Genomic DNA, 19,920 nt, shown 5'->3' on the forward strand with positions numbered 1-19,920 from the left:
CTTACGAGAAAGTATGTGTTTTTTATGTGAGCATTCTTCTGATGCTATAAAGCGGCCCAAACTTTTTCATTAATTTATCAAGATAAGCATCTTTACATCCACATTATGTTCTTTACTTTGTCTGTCCACTTTACTCTAGTATACTGATTTTGCGACTGACTTAATTTTTCATTATTCACCTCAAGTAACGAGTGATAAGTTTATTGTTATTAGAGGTGTTTGTGGGGTATGTGAAAAATATACTTTTCTAGTTTTCTTAGCAAGGAAATTTGATTTGGGTTGATCACATTGAAATTTGAATAAAAGAAGAAAAATGTTTGATAGAGAATGATAACATCTTATTCCAGTAGGGTACGGTAGAAATTGGCATTTGGTTGGAAGAACAAGCCTCAAAACAAGGTATAGCCACTTAAAATTTCAAAACACGCAATCGACCCTACCATATTAAAAGACTTGCTAAAACTCAATTCATCAACGCAATCCAAATCCAATCAACACATGTTGCATCCAGCTAATCAGCCTAATCTCTGGAATTTGGATTCGATGTCAATATGTCATATACCAAACTTCCATTTTTTTTTAAAAAAAAACAACTTTGATAGACAAAAGTGGATTATAGAAGCAATTCTTTTAAGGTGGAAAACTAGTAATACAAAAGGGCATCAAGTTACTAATTGAATCATTTCACTCATTACACACCATTGTTAAGATAACTTATAACAGCATAACAATGTGGTAGAAAAGATCAACTAAAATAACGGAGGCAAAAGTACAAATCCACTCTAGCTTTTACAAGATGATGTTGAACTGATCTACAATTAGTTGTCAATGATTTAGCTAGAGGGGTGACTTCATGCATTTCTATGTTAAAGGCCTCATGTTGGAATGTACACCATGGCTTATGAGTAATTAACCTAGTAATAACCTACTGCTACTACCCTTTAAAATCGCCAAAAAGTATACATATTTAACTTTAAATAAAACTTCTATGGACTCAAAAAAACACTACCAGCCATGAATCATCCATCATCAAGCACAAGTTGGATTAGTACCACACAACAACAAATCCATGTTCTTCAGCTTTTTCCACAAACTTGGGGGGGACTTCTTCCCATGAAATTTCTTCATCCCAGAAGTGTTGCCATCTTTCCACTTGAACCTCTTTTGCTTGTCCATCTGAACACAAACCTCCAAAGCCACACCTTTTTTACCATCTTCATGACCATCTCTTCTCAGAAGCTTATCATAGTACTCCTTGTTCCTCTTCTCCAAGGCATGTATCTGAGCCTGAAGATCCTCAATTTTCCTGTGCAGCAAGTACACTCTATGATCCTCCCTCATCTTCAGCACACACTTAGCAAGCTCACCGGCTTTTCTCTTGATGAACACTGACTCAGATGCAAGCTCCTTGTTTTCTTCCACCAAAGTGTTGACCCTATAGCCCAAGCTAGCATTCTCATTCAAAAGAACAATCCTCTCAGACTCCAACACCTCAAGAAGGCTCTTTTGAAGCTCACTTTTCCTTGAGGACTCACAGTACCTCCTCTCCATGACACCAACTTCATGCATCAACATGTCATACTCAATATTCCTTATCAAAAGCTCAGCAACAATAGCATCAACATCAAGCATGGAGCTTTTTGGGAGGCCTATTGGCATCATCATGTGTTGGGGGTGTTGGTAGGAGATTGAGCTTTCAATGTCTGAATCACTGTGGCTCACACCACTAGCTTCTTCTTCTTGGTCAGAGAAGCCTTCATCTACAGTTGAAACTTGAGAAGAGTGTCTACTATGGTGCTTGTGTTTGGCCAGTGTTTGGATGTAACGGTCAGATAAGGTTATGTAGCCATTGTACAAGTCCTGCAGAAGGGACAGTAGCTGAGGCCTCTTTTGGTAGTAAGTTTCTGCTCTATCAGCAAATGTGTCTCCCATTTCTTCATCTTCTGTTGTACTCATTGCCAACACTTTCATCCTCTCCTCCAAGTCTGCCATCAAACACAAAGTTTCACACTTGCATTAGTACTACATTAACAAAATAATGAAAGCCTTTTTTCTCAAAGTGAGGTTGGCTACAAAAAGGAAAGGTGAGAAAGGTTGGGTTCCATGTCTCCTACTAACAAAATAACTAATAATTAATATTTATAGATTAAAAAAAAAACTTAAGTGAGGTTGACTACAAAGTTCACACAAAGTCATTCAGTTCATGTAAAAGACTAGATGCATTTGTGGTATTAGTAATTTAAAACGAAAAAGAACACAAAGAAGTGAAAAAACAATGTTTTTTTTACTTCCTTACCAGGTTTACACAATTCCATAGCTTCAGAACCATAAAGTTTGAACTTGTACCAAGATGTCACATTGGGATGTACAACCACAAAGGAGGTTAATATAGACCAGATCAAAACTTGGTTGATGAGTAATTGAGCTATTAAGAAAGTGACATGTTACCAAACCGTGACACCATAAACGGGAACACTGACAAAACCCATAAATAATTCTGGTACGCAAGAGAGAACGTTACAAGGAAATTAAATAGTGTTGTAGGACTGAATAATTTGAAAATAGAATTTGAATTTGCAACGTGACTTAGGCACAACAAGGGCATGGCACATTGCCAATATAGTGTAGTCTAGAGTTACAACTTACATCTACTACCCTCTAATTTTGAATGCAAAGGTCAAAATCATGTACTGTACCTGAGCATGTGCACAGTGGACAGAAAAGCTAATGTTCTCCAACTTCCAAATTTTTATTTTTTAAGGGTAAATCCAATAAAGTTAAGGGGAATATGAGCAGAGGCTACGAGGCCTAAATGGAAAGGTCACCGTTACAATTTTACAAATGACACCAAAATGTACACTTCAACAAGGCAAGTGACGTGGCCAGGAACCAATGGATTATTACTGTGTGTGACCACTAGACCCATGCTAGTTTCAAAATTTGAAACACCAAAAAAGCTCCGCAAAGGCCAAACAAAAGAACAAAAGGGTATGAGAAAGGGACAATGGATCAATCTCGCCAGAACAAAGACAATGGGTGGAGAAGTCTGGTTCAAATCAAATTGGAAATTTGAAAACAGATACACACCAAAAGGATAGACCTGTCAACAGCCACCTATGAAAAGATCATGTCACATATTTTCAACTTTATCTATGTTTTTCTTCCCCACAACTACTGCATGTATACATGGCCATAGTAATATAATATACAGTACTATAGTTTATTTGCTTAGTAATAAGTGTAAATTAATGTGCATAAATATATGATCATACTAATACTACTAATAAGTACAGTAATTTCTTTGAGTTCTTTAATTTAAAATTGAATCTTTTTACTAGGCGCGTGAGACAAGGCGCGTGGGCTAAGTGATGTTGGATGATAATGTAACGAGGCAAATAATGATGTACGGCAATGTTGTTCCCAATGAAGACTTGGACGTTTGACAGTTGACAAGGACCTGTCTGTATGGGTGAATTCTTCTCCTTCATCTCACACTTCTTCCTTCCTTCCTTCCATTCCATTGATGATTGCTTGAAAAAGGTTGGCACCGTTTCAACATAACTTGTTGTAACTTGTAATACACCGAAAACATGTGATCCTATTTCTTCTCCTTCCTTCGTTCATTTATTAGGACTATCTCAACTTTCTCTTTCTGCTTCATGCCCATCAAAGATTTTCCCTTACATTTATTTGATATTACATATTGCATATTATATATTAACATCATATGCTATCATCAAACAATTCAAAAATTAAACCCTCACTCAAAAACAAAAATAATCAAACCCATCACAAACACCACTTAACAATTTTTTGGTTAACATCTTAATATAATTTTATACACCATATTGCATATCGCACTAGTAATCTAAAAACATTTGTTGCACATTTGAACTTCACAATTTTAATATAAAATTTATAGTTAAGATATATTTGATCATTCACCTAATCACATTCATCGATTTAAAATATATTCTATATGAATCGATTCAATTTATGAAATAAACAGGTATTAAACCTATCACACAATACAAACAAAAACAAAGAGATGTTGTTTAGTTAAAGCAAGTTTAGTTAAGGGATAGGGTAGGGCGAAATTAATGTATACCAGAAATGTTGGTGAGAAGCCAGGAGGGCATGCTATTGTTGGGGATGCCCTTGTCCTTGAACCCTTTTGTGGACGAGGGAAGCAATGTGGAATTTGAAACCACTTTTTCCTTGCCCATGTTTGGGTCCCTCTCCATTAATGTGCTTGCTTCAAGTCCCCCCCTATACATATATATAATAATAGATGAGATAGAGAACAACAACTCAATCTTTGAAAAAGGACTGTTGCCAGAAGTAGAGGATCCTTTGCATTTAAGAAGGATGAAAAAAAGTATAGAACAAAGAAAAGAGCAAAACAAAAATAAAGAATGTAGAAGTTAAGAAGGAAAAAGAAGGTAACACAACACAATCACATTAACAAGCGCAGATCTCCATTGACATTGCAGATAAAACTAATAAAGAATTGCATAACCTCACATTGAACGAAGCCAAAATGTTTAAAGAATGATGCAATGTGAAGTTGTGAACATTCAGAATATAGCAATAAGCCCAAATCCCAAAGCTTTTTAAACCTGAGAATTCAGAAATTCAAAAAGGGAAAATTCCTTTTCATTCCTTTCAAATTCTGTGGCTAAACCGGGAATCAATGAAGATCATGTGAACCGCATGGCAACAAAGAACACCAATGTGAAGTTTCAGAATCAACAACAGAAGAAGAATAACAAGAGAACCAGGAAAATTTTCTTTTCCTTTGCATGCTCTGTTTCTTTGGCAGAAAAAACCAGAGGAAGAGTGAGAGAAAGTAGGAAACTTTTCAACATCAGTCCGTTTCATTTGAAAAACAAAACACACCCATTAAAGACCAGATACATTGTTAAACAATGCAGCAAGCAGCAATTACATGGCACTCAGGAATCATCATCATATTCATAGTCCCCCATGTCCACAGTTACAGAGTCATCCGCTATTTTCAGAGCGAAAATGACCATAAAATTTGGATTTATAAAAAAAAAATAAAAAGAAGAATCCAATAACAGTTGCAGAATTGATTGATAAACAAACAAAAGGAGAAGAAGAACGGAAGAAGGAACTCACTGAGAAATGTAGGAAGAGAGGGCTTGATTAGCAGCTAGTGAAGTGAAACAGAGGTGAAGAACAACGTGATATGAAAGAAAAATATGTATGTTTTTGTGAGTGATAAAGAAAAGGGGTTGGTGAAAAGGGTAGGACCGTAGGAATAGGAGTGTTCAGTGTCACAGTCCAACAGCAACAACAAATTGTCAAAAGCATTCACTCAAAATCCGGGAGGGACAGTTTTACACGGTAACTATCTTAGACCAAAAAATATTGTATATTAAAATATTTTTTCTCTAAAACTTATGATAAGTGATATGCTAATTTAAGATAGTGATATCATTTGGGATAATTAAAACAGATTCACATGGTTTTGTTTTAATTCTGTGATTACGTGGCAAATTTCCCAGACTAGGGTTCATTTAGAAAATATTTCCCAGACTAGGGCTCTTTTTAAAAAAATACCAGAGGGGTGTTGTTTTTTACGTAGCAGCAGTGCATGGCGCCAGTGGAGATGGCGCCTTCAACAGGGAAGAGCCACGTGGCATGTCGCCACTGTGACTGGCGACAAAGGACTGCATATCGCAGGTCCTATTGGCGCATCCAGAGGTGCATGGAAGCGCTGGTTTGACCAGCGACTTCAGCACCTGCACTTCTGCAAACGTAGCTGTAGCACCTGCAGCTCTGCGGTCGTAGCTGGAAGGCGCCACCTCGGGTGGCGATTTGGGTGAGAGGGAGGCGCCAGTGATGTTGGCGTTTTCAGCTTCAGTGGGATTTAAAAGAAGGTGGTTGAAAGGGAGGCTCCAGTTCACGGTTGCTTGTAAAATTTGTGTGTTGAAGGTGAAAAAGAAGGTGGTTGCTGTTGAGAGAGAGGTAGCTGGTGGTTGCTGTTGAGAGAGAGGTAGCTGGTGGTTGCTTGTGTGTTGAGAGTGGTGCTGATCAGTTTGTCTTCTTCCATTTCATAAAAGCTTGTAAGTTATATATTCAATATATTTTATATGTTTTATTTATGTACATGTTTATATTTTGATAAATGAATAATTTTAGGTAGTATAAGTCAATATATTTGATATCTTTTATTTATGTACATGTTTATATTTTGATAAATGAATAATTTTAGGTAGTATAAGATAATAATTTTGTATAGGGCTCTTTGTATTGTTAATGTTATATATGCTAGATTATATTTTGATAAATAAATAGTTTTAGGTAGTATAAGATTATAGTTTGAATTGTTAATGTTATATGGTAGATTAGATTTAGGTTTATATGATAAATTAGGAATACTTTTACATACTCTAAGTTATTAATTTTATATGGTAGATTAGGAATATTTTTAATTTTGATATGGTAGATTAAGTTTAGTTGAAATTTTCCTTAAAATAGATTAGAAATAATTATAGATTAGCTTTAGTTTAAATGTTGTATATGGTAGATTACATTTAATTTAAATATTTAATATCATAGATTAAGAAAAATTGTATGTACGGGAAATTATTAATTTTAAATTAGGTTAGAATGAAATATTTTATATTACGTTAGTTTTAGTAATTATTAGACAAAATATGTTATGTTTAAATTATAATAGTTTTACGTATTTAAAATTATTGATTTTGTATATTAAATTATATTACTCGTAATTATTTAAAGTCATTAATTTTGTATATGGTAAATTATTCATAGATTAAGAATAATTTTATGTAGTATAAATTATTAATTTTAAATTAGGTTAGAATTTAATTTTTTATATTACGTTAGTTTTAGTTATTAATTTTTAGTTTTTTATATTACGTTAGTTAATAGTCGAAAATTTAATTATTAATTTTGTATATATATTATTTTAATTTTTAGTCGAAAATATAAATATTATATTATATATTGAAATTTATATTTGTATGTAATTTAATTTATTTATAGAATATATATGAATTAGGTTATTTGTATAATATATTTTGTTATTGAAATTAAAAAAATATAATTTATTAATTATGTAAAATTGTCTTTGGATGTAATTTAATTTATTTTGTATAATACATTTAAATTTTCGTGATTGTATAATACATTTAAATTTCCGTGATTGTATAATACATTTAAATTTCCCTTATTTTAATTAAGTTTTTTTGTAAATATACTTAATTTGTGTATGTATAATTAATGTATAAATTTTATTGTTAATGAATTGTTTTATATTTTATTTTGTAGGATCAATGGCATCTTCGTCGTCATGCTCATCGAGCATACAAACTAGGTCTGGTCCAGTTGATGGTGACGTCTTGTGGATGCAACCCAAGCATGTTTCAGAACATGTTTGGAATGGGGAACCAGATAGAAAATTACATATTAGACGAGCAGTGCCGACATATCAAGGTGAAGAACAAATACCAGAGGAAATTGTTCCTCTACTTCGGCAATGTGGGTTTTATTGGATCATGAAGATGGGATACCTAAAGATAAATGCGGCCTTAATTAGTGCGTTCATTGAAAGATGGAGGCCCGAAACCCACACGTTTCACCTGAGATGCGGAGAGGCTACCATTACTCTCCAAGATGTGTCAATTTTATTAGGTCTGCGTACTGACGGGGCACCATTAATTGGTTCGACAAATCTTGATTGGGCCAATTTGTGTGAAGAATTATTAGGAGTCAGACCACAGGAAGGCGAAATTGAAGGCAGTGTGGTCAAATTAAGTTGGCTGGCTCACCATTTTTCTCACATAAATATTGATGAGGGTAACGTTGAACAATTACAAAGGTTTACCCGTGCGTGGATTCTTCGATTCATAGGAGGTGTCCTCTTTGTTAACAAAAGTAGTAGCAGAGTTTCCTTAAGGTACCTACAATTTTTACGTGACTTTGAACAGTGCAGCACGTATGCGTGGGGACCTGCCGTGCTTGCGTATTTATATAGAGAGATGTGCAGCGCCACCGATTACAAAGTTAAATCAATCGGAGGTATGTGCATCTTAATCCAAATGTGGGCATGGGAACGATGCACCACTTTAGCTCCAAAGAGGACACCTCCCGTCATAGAAAATAAACCACTTGGACACAGGTTTGTCGTTAAAAAAATTACATTTGAATTGAAAATATTTAATGATGGAACATGTTGATAATGATGATTTCATTTTTATTGTAGGTGGCTGCGACGTGGAAATCAGCATATCGGCAATGATGATCTTAGAGTTTTCCGTCGCAAATTGGATCTGATGAAACGACATGAGGTAAGAAGATTGTAATGTAATGGTTAAATTATATTTTAATATGTTATGTTTGACTGAAAATTGACAAGTTTGTTGTTATATGCAGTTTGTCTGGGAGCCATACACACCAACTGTGATGGCAGCGCTGCCTCAAATTTGTGTGGTTGGAAGTGTAGTCTGGTTCGCGGTGGTGCCACTGATTTGTTTTCATGTTGTTGAGTGGCACCAACCCGATAGGGTTTTACGACAATATGGATTGCAACAACCTATTCCCGGGTGTCCTTCGCAACCGCAGAATCTCCATGGCATAACGCTCAAAGGCAAACAAGATGAGAATTGGTTCCACCTGTTGGCCCCAATCATTAGTCAGTGGAACAATGCAGCGCAGTTTAGGGTCGACGTTTATCCTCGACAGCAGGGCCTACTAGGTTTTAACTCGGACTATATGGTGTGGTATAGGCGTAAAACAAAGATGTTTGTCGACCCAAACAATGCAAACACAGCTGCATTGGTATTTATTTGTTTTTCAATGTTTAACTTCTAATAATTTTCTTAAGCGTGAGCATTAATTTGTTGACGCTAATAATTGTAGGGTGAAGTTGTGGAGACTTTACAGTATATGGTGTCACCACAAGGGAGGAACACATGGACAGTTGATGATCTCGTGCCTTACGTGGATAAGTTGGCGATTATATCAGAAGAGCAAGAGAGAGTCACTGAGCCAGTGTCACATGGTCCAGCATCAGAGCGTGAATTCCCAGCACCAGAGTTTCACATTCTTCAGTCAAGTGTTGAAACTCGGGGGTTAGGCAGACGAAGGGAGCCTGTTTACTGCCCACTTTTGTCCGCCACGTTGCGTTATAGGGTTGAAGCTCTCCTCTACTTCAAATCGTGTGGAGTGGATATCATACACGCGAACGATGTGCGTACAAGCTTGTTCTTGATTTTTCCTTAGTTCTGTAACAAGCTTTGAACAATATACTTGGCCTTCATTTAACTGTCTTTGCGCTTGGCGGCCACGCTCAACAAAGTACTTTCGACACCTACTGTACGTTGATTTGACCAATGCTGTTATGGGAATGTTTCGACAATCCTTCAAAACCTTATTGATACATTCTGAAAGGTTGGTTGTCATGTGGCCATATCGACGTCCTTCTCTATCATAAGCCATCGTCCATTTTTCCTTTGAAATTCGATCAACCCATGTGGCTATGGCTGGACTCAGTTCACGAAATTTTTGTAAATTCTGATCAAAAATGTGCTTGCAAGGAGTGTAGGCTGCATAAAAATAGTTATGAATAACAATTTTAAGTATATAGGAAACTTAAATAAACGTCACCAACAAATAGGAAATCTTACCCAATTTTTTCAACATTTCTTTTTGTTTGGCATTATTGAATTTCCGATTGAAGTTGCTTGCTATGTGTCGCACGCAGTAGACATGATAACCGTGGGGAGGTTGCCAACCAAGGGCTTCGTTAGCGACAGCGGACTTTATACTCGCGTGTCGATCAGATATCAGACAAATACCATTTTGATCTGTGACGTGTTCACGCAAGTGTGCCAAAAACCATGACCACGCTGTCAACGTCTCACCTTCAACCACCGCGAATGCTAGAGGAAGGACACCACCATTTCCATCTTGTGATGTGGCCATTAAGAGGGTCCCACGGTATTTGCCGTACAAATGTGTGCCGTCAACTTGTATGATTGGCTTACAGTACTTGAAAGCTTCTTTACATTGCCCAAAAGTCCAAAAAACTCTATGAAACTGACGGTGTTCGCGACTAACCGTATTCCCAACGATAAAATCATCATGTAGTACTTGAAAATATGATCCAGGAGAATGATTTTGCATGTGTCTTAGCCACGACGAAAGTTTCGCATATGACTCATCCCAATCGCCATATTCAATTGCAATGGCTTTCTGTTTCGCCAACCACGCTTTTTTGTACGACACCTTGTACGCAAATTCACTGTTAATCCTCTCTTGAATCAAAGAAATTTTTATTGATGGGTCTTCTCTGATCATGCCTGTGAATAACATTACAAAATTTAAATGACAATTAACAATAAATGAACATAATATGAACATAAAATACGTACCTACTACACAAGTGGCAATTAAATCTGAATCAAGTTTCTCGTGATCTTGTGTCATGGTCATATTCAGACATGTGTGTGGTCCACCCCATTGTGTGACTTTCCACGTATCTGTTTTTTTAGATAAAATTGCCCTCATATAGAAAGGGCAAGGACACTCTGCATTCTTATTCAAGCAACAAACCACATACTTGTTCGATTTGCTTTCAACAACTTTGAAACTTTGATGCACCTTCATAACATATTGTTTGACTGCATTTTTGACCGCATCTTTACTATCAAATTCCATGCCAACATATAATTCTTGGCCAACATTAAAGGTCGACGGCATTTCCAAACCGCAAATGTCCTCCTCATCAGGATAACTCCAGTTGATATTGTTATAATGAAAAGCATCATTCCAAAATGGATTTTCAATTCGTTGTGCACCTAAGAGTTCAAAATAAAAATCAAATCATACTTATTTACCATTAAATACAATTGTCATCAAATAATAAATGTATTGTCAAATTTTTTTATACAGCAAATTATACCTTCTGCTGGGTGAACAATTCTTACTGGTTGAGGAATGTCGGTGACTTCATCGTCTGTTTCAGATATACCGTCAACACTGTCATCTTCGTCTACAGACTCTTCAACGTATGAGTTAGACACAAGATAATCATCATCATCATCATCGTCTTCGTCAATATGTAAATTGCTCATATTTGTTGCCGGTTGTGTCTCATCATTAGATAAATAATTTCCACATGATGTAAGCGAATTTGCAGAATGAAACATTGAACCACCAGCAACATCCTTTTCTATGTACAATTCCAAAACTGACATTTGGTCTTGTTGTTTAAAACTTTCTAACATCGTTTCAACGTCTTCGTCATCACAAATTTGCAAGGCAATATATTTTCCTGACACTAAAAATCTACAGCTGATAGCTGAAATAATTTCATTATTTTGTAACTTTACCTTATCTCCAATTTTTTTCTTCAAGGCATTGAAACTAATTCCACGTTTAATCTGAATCGCTTTTTTACTTCCTTCAAATATTACACCATCATTATCTTCATATACCCTTCCATTGAAATACAACACTGTTATAACCGAATTCATCCTGTACCTACAAAAAAAATATTTTAACACGTCAAATAAATTACAAGATAGTCATTTTTAACACGAAAACACTACATTTCTCTTTTAAAGTGTAATCCCAAAATATCTCTTTATTGGAACTTTACATTCAATTTCTCTTTTAAAATTTTTTAATTAACTTCAAATTACTTTCATGAGACACACTTAAAAAAATGAACAATTTCAAGATAGTCATTTTTAACACAAAATTAAATAATTCATGAACGAAGTTAGTATTATAAATAATTAATCTTAACATTAATAGCTTTAACATGGAAAAAGCTAATTACAAAATTGCTAAAAATATAATAAAATATTTAACACTTTCAAGTTGAACGCTTATAAATTTTTAACACACCAAAAACCAACTTAATCTAATTAAAAAATACTACAACTTCATCTTAAAAAAAAATCATACTCAAAATATTTACTTTAAATAAATATAATCTACAAATTTTTTTTATTCAAAGTTCAAACATTCATCAATTTTTAACACACTAACAAATTTTGAATCTAGAACACATTTATATGACATATCCGATGGGACGATGCAAGAATTTAGTTATGGATCAAATAATTCATGTACACGTTTAATCAACATCTATGATTATTTTGGAAAAAAAAGTTATAACCAAATAAATTTATTAACAAAGATGTAAATAAATTTATTTCACGAAAATTGTTCACGGAAGGAAAAGATAGAAGCAATTAAACGCGAGTTCTATACAAATTATCAACACCCACCTAATCTAATTAAAAAATTATTACAAATTTCATATTCAAAATATTTTTATTTTCACTCAAAATATTATCTTCAAATTAATATTGTTACACAATTTTTCTTTTATTTTTGACATTTAAACACACATTTAAACAAGCATATCAAATATAAACGTTAATTTAATTTTAAAATAAATAAATACTATATACAAAAATTAAGTTACAACCTAACAAAATAACTTAAAAAAAATTTCATACCACACAGTTTTTTGAACAGCTAAATCCACCAAAACAAAAAAGAAACAAGCTCAAAGGCACGGATAATAGCTTTAAAATGAAACCTTGGCAGTTGCAAGAAAAGGAAAATGAAGCAGTTTGCAAGAAAAATCAAATGAAGCAGTTGCAAGAATAAGCACAAAACACGGATAATAGCTTTAAAATGAAACCTCTGGCCGTTGCAAGAAAAGGAAAATGAAGTAGTTTGCAAGAAAAATGAAATGAAGCAGTTGCAAGAATAAGCACAGAACGAAATATTTGAAGACCCTAAATCGCCAAGGCAGCTGGCGTTTTCACCCTAAATCGCCTAAGGACCTGGCGTTTTCAGCTGCACTGCAAAAGCTGGTTCACCTGCAAAAGCTGTACCTGATACGCGTGGGGAAGCGCTGGTTTGACCAGCGACTCCACCCTGCATGGCCAAAACGCCATTGCAGGTGGCGACATCAGTGCTGTCGCCAGTGGCAGAGGCGACACAGCCACGTGTCGCGTGCCTGAGTGTGGCGCTGTTCATGCTAGCGATTTGCATGAATAATTTCAGTGTTGCTACGTAAAAAACAGCACCCCTCTGGTATTTTTTTAAAAAGAGCCCTAGTCTGGGAAATATTTTCTAAATGAACCCTAGTCTGGGAAATTTGCCTGATTACGTTCATGTTTGGGTATTTGTTTCTTGATAATTATTAGGATGGAGAATATTTCACTGGAATTTGTTGTTGGCTGAGTATGGTCGCATTTCGATAAAGGACCGCTGTGTGTTTTGATATTTGTTAAGTTAAAAAGATAATAATGTCGTGTAGTTTTGAAATACCAATATTTTTTCTTACAAGTCTCGATTATATAAAACTAAACATTCATTAGATGAATCAATTAAGCTTACATGTAATTTCCTTCAAGCAAATCAAAGAAATTTTTTCAATTGTCTTTCTAAGTACTATGCCCAGTTATTCTTTTAACAAGTATTTTCAAGCTCGCCAATCTTTTCAAGTTTAAAAACTTCCAATTGTAAACTATCATCTATAAAGTTAATTAGAATACAAATATATTTTGCCCACAAAAGAGTGTATTAACTTTTGGGACTATTATAAATAACACTAAAATTTTAAGTTATTTTTATTAACAATAAATGTAATCACTCGGTTTCAAATTTAATCACTTAAGTTTATTATAATGTTTTAAAAGTAACCAAGTAACCACTCACAATCAAATTTAAATTCAAATAAAATAAATCATAATAATGCTCACAATTAAAGAGCATATTGAATTTTGGTACTATTATAAACAACATGCAAATTTCAAATTTAAAAGTAATATGATAATAGTAAACTAATATTCATAAAACTAGAATATAATAAATGATATTGCTCAAAGTAAAAAAGCGTATTAACTTTGGAGACCTTTATAAACAACATTGAAATCTCAAGTTTGAAAATAACAGGTAATCCTACACTGTCGTGCATTAAATTTGAATACAATAAATGATCATGCTCACAATAAAAGAACCTATTGATTTTTGGGACTTTTATAAACCTCAAAATTTCAAATTTGAAAGTAATTAACCAAATAATTTTTTTTTTATAAAACAAAGGCAATGCTAAGATAAAATGTTGTTGTGAACTCAATTAGGTTGAGATCACTACAATTAAATATCATAATAGTAATGTCTGATTCATTAAATAGACAAATAAAACAAAACAGAAAACCTTGGGGGACATCAAAAGTCTGACCCAAGTGAATCAAAACAAGGACTATCTAAATCTGTAACAAGGAAGACTTTGCGGTATATAACAAATGTCAAAACAAAAGATAGGAACGAAAAATCTATAATAAATGATAGGAGTTAATTATGTTTTTAATTCCTAATTTTTTTTAAAAAAATTTACTTTTAGAAAAAACTGATCAATCTTAGTCTTTAATCTTCCTGTGTATTAAGACTTTTAATTCTTATTGTCAAATTCCATTATTAAGTAACGACGTAGCATTTGTATTAATATTATTTAATTACATTTTGCAGCAGTTACTTTTATGGTGGTTTAAAACCGCCGAAGAATGTTTGTTTCAGTATTTAAAATGTAATATTAATCAATTCTGGCGGTTTAAACCGACTGAAATGGCTTCAGGTGGGTATCTTCTATAGGCATAATCAATAAGAAAAAAAATGGCAGCATATTCACATCATAAATCCATCTCAGATCCAAATCAAAATTGGTATTGAATTCTTCAAACCTCATCGTCACACTAAACCTCTCCCCAATGTCTCCACCCAATTCATCTCCATCACCAATCGCCCCAAAATGCAGCTCCCAAGATCCAGATCCAAAAGGACTTCACAATGACAACCTATATTCATAGATTACTCCATAACACCAAGTTTTTCTAATTTTGCTCTTATAATAGTCCATAATACAATAACTAGATTTCTTAATCTTCAAAAGGGAAAAAAAGTACTGTTATACTGTATATTTTCCTTTTATTTTAAAAGATGAATGTGTGTCTTTAATTTTTGCATTTGAAAGTTTTACATTTGAAAAGCAAGCGAAGGATGCTCCATTGTTGTCGCTCTTATATTTGATTTTGGATTTGGCTGGGTTTGGGTTTGTTGATTTGTGTTTCTTGATCTGATTTGTTACAAATAAAGGATTAAAAGGCGAAAAATAACCGCTTCAAAATCTAATTAAATAATTTAAAATAAATGTCATAACAGTAAAAATTGACTCATTAAATTCAAATGCTAAATGATAATTTGAATGCTCACAATAAAAGAGCCTATTGACTTTTGGGATTTTTATAAATAACATCAAAATTTTAAGTTTGAAAATGACCAAATAAATGTAAACTATCATCTATCAAGTTCAAATACATCAAAGAATAATTTTACTTCTCACAATACAAGAGATGTTGAATTTTGGAACTTTTATAAACATTGTCAAAATTAAGTCACCAAATGAAGCTTGAGACTTGTGGATAGATGTTGCAGGTTAAGACACAAAGGTATTGACAATAAAACTGTTTCACTAGAAGAGTTACAAAATGTGTGAAACTCTCTAATATTAACTAACAAGCTAGTTGATAAATTTTAAATATTATAAAATGATATATTTAGTTATTTTAGCTATAAAAAAATCAAATAAATTAGTGAAAAAAATGATGAAACAAAAATTAAACAGTACAACAACAACAACAACAACAACGCCTTATCCCACTAGGTGGGGTCGGCTACATGGATCAACTTCCGCCATAATGTTCTATCAAGTACCATACTTCTATCCAAACCATTAATTTCGAGATCCTTTTTTATAACCTCTCTTATAGTCTTTTTGGGTCTTCCTCTGCCTCGAATTGTTTGTCTTCTCTCCATCTGGTCTACTCTCCTCACTACAGAGTCTACCGGTCTTCTCTCTACATGCCCAAACCACCTAAGTCTATTTTCCACCATCTTCTCTACAATAGGCGCTACTCCAACCCTCTCTCTAATAGCTTCGTTTCTAATTTTATCCTGTCGAGTCTTACCACACATCCACCGCAACATCCTCATCTCCGCTACACCGACTCTATTCTCATGTTGGCTCTTGACCGCCCAACATTCTGTTCCGTACAAAATCGCCGGTCTTACCGCAGTCCGATAAAACTTTCCCTTTAGCTTGATCGGTACCTTTGCATCACATAACACCCCCGATGCTTTTCTCCATTTCATCCATCCTGCTTGAATGCGATGATTCACATCCCCTTCAATTTCCCCATCATCCTGTATTACAGACCCAAGATATTTAAACCGTGTGACTTGAGGGGTAATATGGTCTCCTATTTTCACCTCTGAGTTAGAAACCCTCATTCTTTTGTTGAACTTACATTCCATATACTCCGATTTGCTTCTGCTTAGGCGAAAGCCATGTGTTTCTAGAGCTCGTCTCCAAGTTTCCAACCTCTCATTCAATTCCTCCCTCGACTCTCCAAGGAGGACTATGTCATCTGCAAAAAGCATGCATCTCGGCGCTATCTCTTGGATTTGTTCCGTGAGGACATCCAGAATTAAGGTAAAAAGGTAGGGGCTAAGGGTTGACCCTTGATGTAAACCAATTGTGATGGGAAAATCGTCTGACTCTCCACCCTGTGTCCTAACACTAGTCGATACCCTATCATACATATCTTGGATAGCTCGAATATATGCAACCCTAACCCCTTTCTTCTCTAGAGCTTTCCACAAAATCTCTCTAGGCACTCTATCATACGCTTTCTCCAAGTCAATAAAAATTAAGTGCAAGTCTTGTTGGGCCATGCGATATTGCTCCATCACCCGCCGTAATAAATAAATCGCTTCCATGGTCGACCTTCCCGGCATGAAACCAAATTGATTCTCAGTAACTTGAGTCTCCTTTCTTAATCTCCGTTCGATCACTCTTTCCCATAATTTCATGGTATGACTCATGAGCTTGATTCCCCTATAATTTGCACAATTTTGTATATCCCCCTTGTTCTTATAGATTGGCACTAACGTGCTTCTCCTCCATTCCTCCGGCATGCGTTTTGACCTCATAATTTCGTTAAAGAGTTTGGTGAGCCACTCAAGACCTCTATCTCCAAGAGTTTTCCACACTTCAATAGGTATGTTGTCTGGCCCCACCGCCTTACCATTACTCATTCTTTTCAACGCTTCCTTTACTTCCTGTTTCTGAATCCGACGATAGTACTTATAGTTCCGGTCCTCTTCTCTTGTGTCTAGACTGCTAGAGTCATATCCATATCCATCATTAAATAAGTTGTGGAAATACGCCTTCCACCTTTCCTTGATATCTTTTTCATGCACTAAGACTTTGCCTTCTTCATCCTTAACACACTTTACTTGATCCAAATCTCTAGTCTTCCTCTCTCTACCCTTAGCAAGCCTATATATAGATCTTTCTCCGTCCCTGGTTCCTAGAGCTTGGTATAGTCCGTCAAAAGCTTGGGCTCTTGCCTCACTCACCGCCTTCTTGGTTTCATTTCTAGCTATCTTATACTTATCCCAAGTTTCAGAATTTCTACACCTAGACCACTCCTTGAAACACTCCTTTTTTACTCTAACTTTGCTCTGAACATTTTCATTCCACCACCACGATTCTTTACCCCTAGGTCCAAAACCTCTAGATTCACCCAACATCTCTTTAGCCACTTTAATAATCTCTTGGGACATCTTGTTCCACATATCATTTGCACTTCCTTGTGATTGTCCACACCAACCCTCCCATATCTTTTGTTGGAAGATTCCTTGTTTCTCACCCTTCAAGTGCCACCATTTGATCCTTGGTGCTACCAGAGGACTTCTTCTCTTTGCCCTATCTCTAATTCTTACATCCATAACCAAAACTCTATGTTGGGTAGTCAAGCTCTCTCCTGGAATAACTTTACAGTTCAAGCAATACTTCCTATCAGACTTCCTGATAAGGAAGAAATCTATCTGAGAACATGTCCCTCCACTTTTGTAAGTGATAAGATGTTCCTCTCTTTTCTTAAACCATGTATTGGCTATAGAAAGATCCAAAGCCTCCGAAAACTCCAAGATGGATTTACCCTCCCCATTCATCTCCCCTAGGCCAAAACCCCCATGCACCCCCTCAAAACCTCTAGCCCCGCTACCTACATGTCCATTGAGATCCCCTCCTAGGAAAACTTTCTCTCCTTGGGGTATATCCTGAAGTACCCCTTCTAGATCCTCCCAAAATTTTACCTTAAAGTGTTCTGCTAACCCAACCTGAGGTGCGTACCCACTAATAACATTAAAGGTGTCCTGTCCCACTACCAATTTTAAGACTATGATACGATCTCCTACTCTTCTTACATCCACGACATCCTTCTTCCACTCCTTGTCCACAATAATCCCTACCCCATTTCTTGATCTGATTTTTCCCGTATACCACAGCTTAAATCCCGAGTTGTCTAATTCTTTCGCTTTTTCACCTGTCCACTTAGTTTCTTGTAGGCACATAAAATTGATCTTCCTCCTCACCATAACATCCACTATTTCCATAGATTTTCCAGTAAGTGTGCCTATATTCCATGTACCAAAGCGAATCCTCCTGTCATGAACTAGCTTCTTTACCCACACCCGTTCACGAAAATGTGGGAACCCTTGCTTACTTTTCACTACATCCGGGCGGCGATGCAGCGGCTCTTGCTCTTTTGACACTGTACTCGAGCCATACAGCGCGTTGCTTCCGGGCAACGACCTAGCATTCACATTATTACGTAATTGATCCATGTCATAGAGATTCGACAAAGTTTAACGTTGGCTGTCGAAAGCCTAACACAACCCTCTCCTTTTATCCGGGCTTGGGACCGGCTAAGAATAGCAAAGCTTATAAGTTTTTTTTTTCATAAGCCAGTACGAGTATCTTATAAAAATAAGCTAAAACATATCAAAATAAGTTTTAAATTTATAAACTACTAAACACACTCAACACATATCTTATCTTTTTTATTATCATTATTATGTTTGTGCAACAAATAGAAGTTAATTTCCAAACTTGTGTATATGTTTTATGACTTTTGCAAAAATTAACTTTGCTTTTGTGTCAATTATACTCTTAAAAATATGAGAGTCGATAAACTCTATCTTTTTTTATTTTTTTCTAGATGAGAGGATGACTCAAACAAGATATTCCAAATAACTTATTATTCTTAAAATATTTTAAGGTTTTCAAGATTCTCTTATTTTGATAAAATATGTGACAAATGAAACTGATATTTATCGACAAAATTATTAAGACACTTTAAGATTGTATTGAGATATCAAAGTCTCTCTAAACAAAAATAAATCATCAACAAAATAAATATGATATATGGTATATCTACCACATGTAGATTTATATAGCTTTAATATATCATCATGAAATATTATGAAAAAATAACTCAATTTTATATATTCACATGTGACTTTTTTGAGATTGTTGGATTTAAATCACCACTCCCGTATGTCTCAATTCATGTCCCACCAATAAAAACATGTCATGTCATGTCATTTGACATTCAACCTAGATTTCTCGGTTTTTCCCACATTGTCCTTAACCAACAGAAATCTCTTTTGTGTTATCCTTTTTTTTTTTTCATCTTAGATCATCGTTGCAACCTTCAAGGATGTTCAGTTTCAACGCTATTATCCCTTTTCTTCCATCATCATCAAATCTCGCAAAATTCACTTCCATTCCCAATTAAGAATAAAACAGAGCATCTAAATGTTCCAATGCTGTAAAATTGTTTTCTATTTCTGATTACACCAATTCAAAGCATGCTAATGTTTCAATATTCTCAATTAAGATCAAAACAGAAGACGTATCAGTAGCACGTTAGTGGAGAAGCAAAAATTTTAGTTGTGGGAGGGGTGTGGTATAAAAAATTCTAATCCAAT

General features: G+C 34.9%; 2 protein-coding genes across 3 annotated transcripts; one reads left to right on the top strand and one right to left on the bottom strand.

Annotated features, from left to right (window-relative positions):
- Positions 1 to 647: 647 nt before the first annotated feature.
- On the bottom strand, positions 648 to 5,321 carry LOC114367019 (kinase-interacting family protein-like). Of its 2 annotated transcripts, XM_028324088.1 has the most exons (3): positions 5,143 to 5,321; positions 4,109 to 4,269; positions 648 to 1,985 (listed from the first exon to the last, which is right to left on the bottom strand). In XM_028324088.1, exons 2-3 carry the CDS (start codon positions 4,242 to 4,244, stop codon positions 1,030 to 1,032), a joined length of 1,092 nt encoding a protein of 363 aa, XP_028179889.1. In that variant the 5' UTR covers positions 4,245 to 4,269; positions 5,143 to 5,321; the 3' UTR covers positions 648 to 1,029. The 2 variants fall into 2 exon arrangements, with proteins under 2 accessions (XP_028179889.1, XP_028179891.1); XM_028324090.1 differs by lacking the exons at positions 4,109 to 4,269; positions 5,143 to 5,321 and adding an exon at positions 2,297 to 3,179.
- A 3,006-nt stretch (positions 5,322 to 8,327) lies between these two features.
- LOC114368453 (serine/threonine-protein phosphatase 7 long form homolog) lies at positions 8,328 to 12,681 on the top strand. The gene is made up of 4 exons (XM_028325719.1): positions 8,328 to 8,342; positions 8,428 to 8,832; positions 8,914 to 9,147; positions 12,619 to 12,681. The coding sequence occupies exons 1-4, from the start codon at positions 8,328 to 8,330 to the stop codon at positions 12,679 to 12,681; spliced, it is 717 nt and encodes a 238-aa protein (XP_028181520.1).
- The last annotated feature ends 7,239 nt before the right edge of the window (positions 12,682 to 19,920 follow it).

Source organism: Glycine soja, chromosome 9, assembly GCF_004193775.1.
Source record: "Glycine soja cultivar W05 chromosome 9, ASM419377v2, whole genome shotgun sequence".
Taxonomy (NCBI): Eukaryota; Viridiplantae; Streptophyta; class Magnoliopsida; order Fabales; family Fabaceae; genus Glycine; species Glycine soja.